At 42.4% G+C, this 11,452-nt stretch overlaps 1 protein-coding gene across 1 annotated transcript; it reads right to left on the bottom strand.

Annotated features, from left to right (window-relative positions):
* Positions 1–3,486: 3,486 nt before the first annotated feature.
* Positions 3,487–6,594, bottom strand: CHCHD1 (coiled-coil-helix-coiled-coil-helix domain containing 1). The gene is made up of 3 exons (XM_063339800.1): positions 6,384–6,594; positions 5,689–5,807; positions 3,487–4,278 (listed from the first exon to the last, which is right to left on the bottom strand). Exons 1-3 carry the CDS (start codon positions 6,577–6,579, stop codon positions 4,168–4,170), a joined length of 426 nt encoding a protein of 141 aa, XP_063195870.1. The 5' UTR covers positions 6,580–6,594; the 3' UTR covers positions 3,487–4,167.
* Between the last annotated feature and the right edge of the window lie 4,858 nt (positions 6,595–11,452).

The raw sequence follows: 11,452 nt of genomic DNA, 5'->3' as shown, positions 1-11,452 counted from the left end.
TTCCCGATTTTCAGCCCTGAATCTTGCCGTCATGGGTATTGCCTCCAGTGATCTTTTCCATCAAGTGTATCCTTGACCTTGGGCTGTACAGTTATTTTCAGTCCATTGGCTAGGATGTTTTCCAGGGGGTTGATCATTATTGTATTGCTATAAACAATCCTATCGGGTTTTTTAGTATTTTCAGCTTACTGCTCCTTCATATGAATTAGGGTAAGAGGCTACAACACAACTTTTAAACATTATTAAACTAAGACGGGAATCGGTGAATTTGAAGAAGTTCAATCTTGCAAATTTTTATATTTTTTTACACTTTCCCTGTGCTGCTCCTCAACTCAGTCTAATGGGCATCTCCTAGATTTATATTCTGATTTTGGAGGGATTAACTCCTGGTGTTCTGCAGCGTGAAACGTGAAGGTCACCTTAAGAAATGAGCTCACTTCTGGCCAAGTCTGCTGAGTAGCATTTCCAGAGACACCTTCAGCATAAAAACAAGGAACAGGCTGATAAAAATCCATTGGCTTGACGAAAAGCCTTTTTTTTCTTCACTCGCTTATTGCCCATTACTCACTTCACATGACAGTTTTGTGTTGCCTCATCCTCAAGTCACTCATCAAATGCAAGGAAATAACCACTACATGCTGGATCTTATACAGGAGTTGCTGAGTGGTAGTAGGGAGCCCTTTCTTGAGAGGATTTGTACCACAGTGCATTCTGGACACAGTGGATTTGGCCAAGAATTACACTCAGTTAATTAGGAGCAAATCTCCTACATCCTCCTAGCAAGGGAGGCAGATGATCAGGGCAACAGAGGATGGAAATAGCTTAGGTACTACAGCATGCTCTAACTCTCAGGCAGCATTGGCAAAAAGGAGCAAAACAAAATGAAAAGACGGGAACGTGTTGGAATTTAGAACCAATTACTCCAGTGAAAACACAGGGAAAGGATATACTGGAGGCAGGAACAGAAAATCTACCCGCATTCAGAGAAATTTGCTCCTTTGTTGGGAGTACATAGGTTGTTAATGCCCCTTCACAACTCCCATAAGACACTCGCCTATTTAGCCCATTAGACCTGGAAAGAAGCAGCTGCATTTAACCTCTGACATGTACCAAAAGGATTTCTCTAGCAAAAGCCTGTACTGAATTTCTCTCACAGTAGCTTTTAAGTTGTTTCCCTCTAAAGGCAAAGCTTTCCTAGATTAAGTGATTTACTAGATAAAGTGATTTTAAAGGAAACACAGACTGGTGTATCAAAAGCAACAGAAGTCCAAGCTTGGTATTCAGTTTCTGGAGGAAAGACAAACTGTGCAAAGACACAGTGGATTTTGCAGTTGTCTGCTCTGTGGCAGGTCCTCTTTTGGAACTAATTCCATCTTGCCAAGACTCCCCCCGGTTTTCTGGCACATGTAACAACATTTTCTTGAGAGGTGGATCTCAGATTCTCAAAAGCTTCTCATGGCTACATGGCCCTCTCCCAGGTGGAGAGGAAGACCAAGAAGGAAATTATACTAATGTAACTATGGCAGTTTAGATAGGTAACATATCTAAAGATAAAGTAAAACATAGCTTGGAACTTCCTTGTGCGGGCAAGTTTGGAGCAGTTGTAAAAACCTAAGTCCACTATTAAACATAAATAACCTTCTCACCCTGATACAAGCACAGTTCTGTAACAGTAAGTCCATGATTCACTACAGGGTCTTTCTGTCTTGATTTTTGCAGATTGTTCCGCATTTACCCTCTGAACAAGAAGTACCATCTTCTCAAATGCTCTTGGCTCTCTGGAATTCAACCTACTCCAGAACTGGCAGGACTACTACTCATCAAAACCATCTGGAATATCAATCCTTTCTCCATAACAGGGCTTCAGTGAAAGCCTAAAAAGAGAGGTAGTTAATAGCAATCATACCCAGAGCTGGTGTAATACTCAAGCTGTAAGGAACAGGAGGAAGATCAAGGAATTCCAGCAGATTTGCTTAAATCCTGTAAATCCGACTTAGGAGGGTAGAACAGCTAGTCAGCTTTTGTTTAATTCTTTCCCCACCACGCAATCACATACAGGTCTCTGCAGCAATGTTCTTAACCAGTGGGCTCAGCACCAGAACCCAGTTTTCTTTTATTCCCCAGCAACAGCATCATGGGGTGGTACAGGCCCTGAACTCAGAGAGGACACTATCATTCACTGAAGTTAAGCACATGAACTATTAATGGACTGATCCCCAATACAAGCATGTCACAGCACGTTTAAAGATCCAATATAAGCTTAACAGTGAGATACGGGGAAACGGCAGCAGCTCAAGTTGCCAAGGACAATCAGTAACTGGAGGTTTTTTGGTTACAGCATAGGATCCTGAGCCAAAAGAGCTGCTAGAGTACTTTTAAAAGAAGCACTGTAAAACCTGGGTGCATCTGAAAAGCATTCTCTTTCCTTTTTTCTCCCTCCAAATAAAAGCCTTTTTTAAGGACTGGAAAACTTTATCATAGTCATTTTAAGCTTACAGTAGACATGTGAAAGGTCAGAAAAAACCCAAACAACTGAACTTGTTAAACTCCCTGTGAAGCAGTAAAATCCAAAAACAGCATTCCAGAGTAGTGGGAGCTGTGCAAAATTTCAAAAGTAAAAATACAACAGAAAAGTATCAGTTTCTCCATTACAGCCTCTTATATAATGAGGCAGTTCTTCAGACACTGGAATTTAGTACTTTTAACACAGCTGACAGCTTAAGAGATGCAAAACTATACTTGTAGCGTAAATTTTAATACAAAGAAAGAAAAACCATGATCAACAGAAGTGAATTTAGAATTCTTCAGTTCCTTACTCCCAACTTAGCTTGTCTCCTTCAGAAACAAAGAATTAGCAAGTAGCTCTCCTTTTCAGAGAACGTCTTTTGGACTGAAAATGCAAAGTGTCATAGAACCAAAGCGCTTTCCCGAACTTAGATGTGGACATCATGTTCCTACTGACCCCAAGCCCTCTGAAAGACCCAATTATGCCATAATAGCAACAAGAGAATCAGCTACCCTGTGAGATAACCCATTAATGAGCCAGTGTAAGTTAACAGTTAAACGAAAATTGCGTCAGTAATTTGTAAAGCATACACTTGACTGGTATTACCTGGGGCTCCAGAGAATTCAGCTCCAGCTCATGCAAACTCTACAGTCACATGTGGGCAAACACAGTCTGTATGTGCTTGATGCTCCTCTTGCTCTGCTTTTTTTTTTTTACGCTCCAAAGAATTAGTGATATAAATGGTTGCATAATTAGTTCTCTGAGGCACTGCATTTTTCTTACAATTAGGTATTGGTCCTAAAAGAAGACGGACCTGCCTGCAGTTTTGTGCAGTCTAGGGAAAAGAAACCAAATCAAAACTAACAATTAATTACACGATTTCTGTATCAGTCCATGCTTGAACTTTCTCTTCCCCTCTTAGCTTTTTTTACCAAAACAACAGAACATTTTGTTGTAGATTACAAGCTACCCAGACAAACAACAGTCTTGCATTATTTTATTATAGTACCGACAACTCAATTGATCTGACATGGCACCATATTTCTCCCACCTGCAAATCAGACGGCCTAAATCACAACCTTCTACATTAAAGATCCTTACCAACGTATTCTGTATTAACAAGGTATTTTGCTGGAGACTTCCTCCTCATTCTACAGCCTTCTTGTACAGCAGCAGGAATTAAAAAAATTTCAAGAGGAATCAAACTCTGTATGCACACAGGCAGGAGTACAAGTCATGAGACTATTATCAGTTTTAAGTTGGCTCAACGTCTGGGCCTGAGCACTTTTTGATAGCAGCTCAGAAGTTAGGCAGGAAGCTTACACATGAGGAAAAGTCCCCCCCAACTGTTAGAAAATGCACTTACATGCATTCCCACAAGCATTTATTTCACAGTGAAGACCTGACTCCACACTGTGGCTAGTTGAACAACACGCTGCAGAAATCCTAAGACCGCAAGACCCAAGAACCTCATGAACAAAGTCAGCTCATGGTCAAGAGGGGTGTTTTTCCACTCTGGAAACAAAGGTGCAGTCAAGATCCACACAGCACTGCTGACAGATACCACTTGCCATCAAACGCTTATTCAAGTCTACTTGTCACTTTTTTTGCCAAAGACTCCAACTTTAATTGCTTGTCTGCAGTCCCTTTGGTAAAGCACATTATACATAACGTGTGATCTGTGGAAACCTCTTCAGGAGCTTGTTCACTTTGCTCGAACTTAAGTTTCCCCTGGGTGACAAGGTGTCCTCATTTTGATTCTTGCGCTCCTTCTGAAAGAGAAAAAGAAACCTCAAAATATTATCTCTGCTTGTTTGCAGAGTTTACGCTCACCTCCAAAGACTACTACTAATTGTACTGGGAAGTTTCTTTCAGAAGAATGCTATTTCTTTAAGGGACACTTACAATAGCAGTAATATCGGCTCAATAATCACAAGGCTTTCAAAAGCTGATGACCTTTAAGTGATGTAATTAATGACTGACTGACATCTTGCAAAGCTGATACTCTTCCATATTCTTAGTTAACAACTCCAGTTTTTTTCTTTTTACTTTCTATTACTCAATTTGATTCTTTGTAATCTACCAAATAAATTGTGGACAATTTTTCATTTGTGCTGCAACAGCAACACAAACAGCACCAGTAAATAACTATTTATTAAATGATGGTACTGTTACTGAAAAAAAAAAGGAAACGTGTGATCAGTTAAAGGACAAGTTTAGTACCTGTACTTACCTTTAGTCTGCTTTTGAAACTGACTTGATTTCAAGTTTATCATATATCTGGAAACCTCTAATTTGCACACAATATGAAGTATATTTTTCAAGGAAATGTCTAGCCTTCAAAGTCAGAAACAGCCTAAAGGAACTCCTAATCTTCAGAGAATTGAGAATAGCTGTTAACTACCTCATGTATCCTGAAAATTCTGTTTGTTATGAGAATTACTGAAACCACTGGTTATTTGTCTACCACGTTGTCTCCACCCTCACCCCTGCAAGCACAGAACTATTTACAGATTTATGACAGACTGGAATTTGGGAATCCTAACTTACCACTCTCCCCCACTGTCTAGAAAATGCAGATATTGGATTGGTAACCCAGTCAGCTATTTAATTTTATGAATCAGAGCAGTTGCGAAAACTTGCCTACACTGTGCATCTCCCCAGTTACAATATAATCCACATCTCGCACCATACAAATCATTGTTCTACCTAATAGCTCCAAACTGTGTTCTCCCTCATTCAGAACTATCCTCTAATATGGAGAAGAACAATGCTTCATTAGTGCTGAAACTTTATAGATTAAAAACTGGAAGAAATCAAAAGAAGTGGCCTAGGTTAGGGTCAATAGACAGCAACTGAGCTCTACTTCAGGCATTAGACTATACAAAAATGACTGGATGCGACTATTGTTTCATCCTTAGTTATAACATGCCAAACACCCAGTCCCTTCCTACAGTCCTTTATTTTAATTCTAACTTAATTTTAATTTAACTTCTGCATTCAAAAAGGAAGGACTGCATGTTTGAGCTACATCATCCTCCATCTCTCCTACAGCTCACATGGGTTACGCCACCAATCAAATTGTTCCGAGAACATTATTACTGTTGGCACACAAAAAATAACTGGGAGCTTCCTCGTTCCCTACTACTAGTCTTTAAGAACACAAAAGAGGCCTTAATTACTTCTGCCTTTGCCACGCAGTCATAGAACATCCGTATCTCCTCGGCACAAGCTGCATCGTTGAAGTCATTCTGTTTCCAGCAGGCCATCATTACTGACATCTCCGTAATGCATGTCGCCTCTAGAAGGGAAAGACACAACCAAAAATCTCAGGTGTTTGACATTTCATCCTAACAGCATCCACAGTGCATAAATTTACAGTTAGAAGTTTAAGATGGGGTAGAGGCAGGTAAGAAAAAGCAACATTTGAAGTAAAGATCTCATCTTTGGTTTGTGCAGAGATGTTGCTAGCACAAAGATTAGCACCACCGCAGCCATCTCACATCTGATGGAGTTCTTAAGGTAAATGCTACGTTGAGATGTAACAAAGGATTTCACACACGCAATTCATGTACGGAATATCACAAGATGCAAATTCAGGGTTGTTGCACGAGAAAGCAATCTCTTCTGAAGTACTCATGTGCTAATTCCACGGCACAAACCAGGCCCCTTTCCCCTCTGCTGCCCTGCAGAGCAAAGGCGCTTCTGAGCGTCACCTCGACCCGGCCCTGACACACCATCGCCCTTCCCAGGGTGTAGCCGGAGGCAAGCGGCGGGAGGAGGCTGGCGGGCCCCGCGGCGGCAGGCCTACCCCACAGGGGCTGGGGGGGCCCTCCCCGCGGCGGGGGCGTTCAACGGCCCGGCGCCACCAACTCACCTCCCGCCTCCTCCCGGCGGTTCGCCACCTTGTTAGCCAACACCAGCGGCCGGGTCGGGCGGATAGCCGGCGGCCGCTTCTTCTGCCGCCACTGCCCGGAGACCCAGCGGGTGACCCAGGCCGGGTAGACGGGCGCCGCCATGTTCTTTGCGACAGGCCGTACGGCGAGCGGGCCCCGCCCACCCGGCGAGCGCATGCGCGCTGCCCGCCCCGCCGGGCTCGGCAGTGCCGGGGTCCCGACCGCTGCGCTGCGGGGACGCGGCTACGGCAACCGCACCCTGCGGGACGCGGCGGTCTCCCCGAAACCCAGTGCTGTTGCCGATGGGTCACGTCGTCATCCCACCGCACGGGAAACCCCTCTTTTCGTGGGGCAACCTCACAACCTCCTCCTTCTCCCCGTTTTCCAGCGAAGGCCGTGGAAACTAAACAACTCTCTCAGGGTTTCTGTGTGACAGGGAACCACCCAGTAACAACTCCAGCAATTCGCATCTCAAAACCTTCCCTGCAGCAACCCTCACCAACGAAGGGGTACACACACTCCAGCCAGAGCAGAAGAAATCACGACAGTGTCAGATAACTCAAGCGGAACTGGAGGAATTCTTTTGCAACTCTGTGGAAACTTCTCTTGGTGCTTGAAACTCTGCGCTGCTTCGCTCTCAGCCCTCCACCTCTCTCCATTACATACTAACAGCTGGATCTGCCCCGCATTGGTGACTGATGCTCCTACCCTGCCTTCCAAGAAGATCCTGAAACTGCTTCTGCTGAAATGGCCGTGTTGTTCTCACAGCCTCGTACTCAGTAGTGGAGAATCCCCTTGTTCCCAGAAGTTTCTTTCCTAGTGTAGGATTTAAATCCCTGGAAGCCCTCAACTCACCAGGCTGGTTCTGGAGCCCTTATGTCCCCAGCTGAAAATGACAAGTAATGCAGAGGGCACAGTAACATCTGAAGGGCTGGGGTACAGACAGATTTCTGCCGAGTATGAGGGACAAGATAGATGTATAGAACAGAGGAGATGAGATACTGGACTGGGGACATAAAATACTCAGATGCTTGTCGTATAGTGGTCACTAAGTCATCTTATCACTGCATCAGGGCTGCTTCAGGCACCAGCAATTTCCTTTGTGCACTAGAGGACATAGGAAGAATCCGTTTTCTTCCATAGGAATGCTGAACAATTTTTTGCAGTGTGCTCATCACTTTGGATGAAGAGAATATACTGGACTCTGCCCAGTCAAGGAAGTTAACAAGACATTGGAAATTTTGTGACCTTGATTTTAAACAGACCTATACCAGAATATTCTCAGTATCATTATAAGAATTCACTGCATCAGTATCAATACTAGAATTTACTGCATCTGCAGATTTAATATATACTCTGGTATGTCTGATTCTATAATTATGTTTTCGTTATTGTTAATATTTTCTTAGAGTCCAATTAAAGAACATGAGAAGACATTTTCAAGTTAACAAAACATTTCTTTTGATCCTCTTTAGAAGCGAATTTCCATCTCTTTAGGTCCAAATTCAAACAGTCTGGTCTGGAACTTCTGAAACATTTTGGTAAAAGGGGTGTTTCTCTACTTCCATTTTTTCTGATGGGCCAGGAGCTGTCGTTCTACCTTGGCTACCAATGGAGAAGAGAAACAAGCTGGCACCTTCAAATTAGACTAGAGAGCTTGCATCCTGCAACTCTAAACATCAGAAATCTTGCAAATCCAAGACAGGGAGATGAAGTACTTCTCAGTAGTCCAGTTCATGTGAGGTTCAGCTGCTCTTCGTTTTTTGGCCTCTTCTAGTTAGCCCTACTGATACTCACTTTTCTCTACTCCATTTGCCTGCTGCAATTACTAACTAGACTTGCACAAGAACAATAAAAAGAAAAGACGCAAATACTAGGACATAAGAGAAGCTGAATTGCACTCCCTGTAAATCAGCCTCCCTTCTTCCAAATTACATTAGCTAATGGTGGCAGCATCTTCAGGCACATTCACCTTCAAAAGCTGATCTCTCTTTTAAGCAATTCCAAGAAAAATGGGGGGAAGCTGAGAAAGAGAAAGGCAAGCTACACAAGGAGAATTGTAATAGCTTCCTGTCAGTTACTGCTGTCTGCATTACAATCTCTTTTTTTTGGCATTCAGCCTGGGTTTGGAGCATCAGCCTAAGAAACTCCTGAGCAGACAGAGTAACGTATGTGATGGCGTCTGCACAGACCATGCAGAGATGTCTGAAGAAAAACACAAGCATTCGTTTTAAGCGAGAATGTAGAACTACAGAAGAGGTGTGTTACTCAATAGCCAAGTCTCTCTGTAGCCTGTATTTTGTATAGCTGATAGCAAAGAGACGCTAATGGATGGGACAGAAGTTCCAACTTTATAGGGACAACGGGAAACCCAAATCCCTCAGCACATTGACAAGTGAACTCCACAGATGTTTAATTGTGGATCCTGAATGTACAAGTATAAAGAACATGTAAAATTCTAACTGCATTTACAACCACTTTACTTGGATGAACAGAGTTAAACCTGAATCCTAGCCTGCATTTTCAGCTAGTCAAAACCAAAATGAACCACAGAGATTAAGCTGTTAGTATTAGATTTGAAAAGAATCTATAGCACAACTGGAATAAGGGCCAGTTATGATGCTACAGTACATGCTATGCCACAATTAACTATAATGCTAACGATGCTGTAATAAAATACACCCTTAAAATTAGATTGTTGTCTTAAATACCTCTTCAATGGTGAGAAATTACACCATGGATCCTTCGCTTTCTGGAGTAACTATGTAAAACCTCCAGACATTGCCTAAAAAACAGTTAGGGGATGAGGCTAAGAAATCAGTTGTATTGGGAGAAATGAAGAGAGCTGATATCCACTTCTTTCTGAACCGCGTGGATCCAGCTTTCAGGTAAATACCAGCATATTCACCCAAGTTTATCCTGAATGCCCCAGTTTTCTCATACGACTTCCTAATACCCTCACCTACCACAGTTTATTCTCAGCTGTCTCACCCTGACCTCCTTAAACTCCAATTTAATTGGAGATGCCTTAAAAGTTAAGGCATCCCCACTTTAACTTTAGTAGTGAAACTAACCAGTTTGCTAAGATCCCAGGGGGTTCAGACTTACTCCTGCCTGCTGAGCTATTTGGACAGTATTAGCACTCAATGCACATATTAGTAGAAATGCATTCATTCACACAATGACAGATGCAATTTCTTTTCTGACATGTCACCCCCTGCCCCAACTCCAATGCTAGCCTACCTTATCCTGAGCTGTCTCAATCAGATCAGCCACCCTGCATTATTCTGTCCATCTGACTAGTTCTGAGCTGCCATCCCTAATCCCTAACTCCCAGATCTATTCAAATTCATCCCATTTCCACTGCAAATTACCTGATGCCTTCTTATTTGCTCAAAGATGCCACAAAGTATCATGATCTGCTCTGATCCATTCCAAGATCCCCAGAACCATGTCTAGCTGAGACACTTCAGCATTAGATCCGTCTTTTCTGCAGGAGAGAATGTATCTAACAGCATAGAAATTAAGATGCCAGTAATGTCACAGCTCTGGAACAAATCCTACTGTTCCATTCTTCTCCACCCTTCCTAATTCTTCTGCAGGGCCATGAATCTCTCACTGCCAGCTCTTGAGACACTGAATCATAAGAGAAGTGCAGTTTGTTAAAGCCTGACATAGGCTTTGGCTCAGCCGGTCATATCACTAAAAGGTTTTTGTCTCTGATTTATTTCAACCTGTCAGTAAAGGTCTCTGGGCAGAATGAAGGAACCTGCCACCCTGTATGTTTCTGATTAATACAACTTCTCAGAAGGTGCCTGGAGATCTATCAACAATCTTAATTAAATCAAACCAAATGGATGACAGCTAGTCATTAAGGGAGTGGCTCTCTTGGGACACTGGCAGAAGAGTGCATATGCAAGGATGGTAAGGGAGGCAGATGGCTGCCTGTCTAACATAGCAAAGCCTGTTTAAGCAGCGATGCCCCTCATGGCTGTGTTTCAATTCAATTTATCCCATTCCTAGTCCTTTAGGAGTTATTTGTTCTTTCATGCCTGTTAAAACTACCCTCTGCCAAGGGTAGTATTATATTCTCTGCAAGAGGGGTATTTCTGCTGTGATTCTCCACTGCTGCACTTTGCAGACCATTTCCAGGGAAAGAATCTCCTATTCTCCTTTCATAAACATCCATAACATCCATTGTTGCTTGGCTCTCATTCTACTCAACATCACAGAGGACCCAGAGATCATTCAGTTTGAAAACTACTACAGTGACAAAGAAAGAAAAGGCAATCCTTTTTCAGTTCTAGAAATTACCAATGGTAGGTATCAAATTAATATTCTTCAGTGCGGTTATTTGATTCCTAGAAATTGCAGTGCTTGCTAAAGGACAGAAAACACAAGACTACTAGTTCAGTATATAAAACACCCAGCTACTTACTGAAAAAAATAGGCAGCACCTGCTATCACAGTTTTGGCAAAATGAGAACTTTAGCTTGTCCAATGCAACGAACTGGATTTCTAGATTTTTAACCTGTCAGATATTTGTTTCTCCTCTCTCACCTTTTAGAGGGCATAAACTTATCCCAGCTTGTCAAGTCAATTCTGAGACACAGCATCAATAGCATCTACTGGTGTTTCATATGAGCAGTAATGAGGAGATATCTATTTTTAGAACATTAATGCTAGTGAATAAAGCTATCCTGACAGCTTTGAAATCCTCCCTCTGGTCACACAGTAAACAGGCAAAATGCATGACAAGCAGTGAAGTCACTCACCCTAGTTCATAGAAGCCTACCAAAGGGTTTACAGAGGTCACCTCCTTATCATCCTCAATATTTGATATCTTTGCTAGAATTCCTGATTAGCCTCAGTTGTGTGTTGTTATCAGTACAGGCACCTGCAGTGTAAGAACTTGATTAAGAAAGATGTTGTATACACTGTTCAGTCTGAGTATCATATAAGCCTTCCAGTAGTTAAAATGTGAGTGGTGACATTCAGCCACCATCTAGCTGGTTTGGATTTAAAGCAGCGAAGTGAGAAATCCAGTTAG

Source organism: Chroicocephalus ridibundus, chromosome 6 (genome assembly GCF_963924245.1).
Source record: "Chroicocephalus ridibundus chromosome 6, bChrRid1.1, whole genome shotgun sequence".
Lineage (NCBI taxonomy): Eukaryota > Metazoa > Chordata > Aves > Charadriiformes > Laridae > Chroicocephalus > Chroicocephalus ridibundus.
Note: the sequence above shows the minus strand (reverse complement) of the source record. Positions and strands in the feature narration are given on the sequence as shown.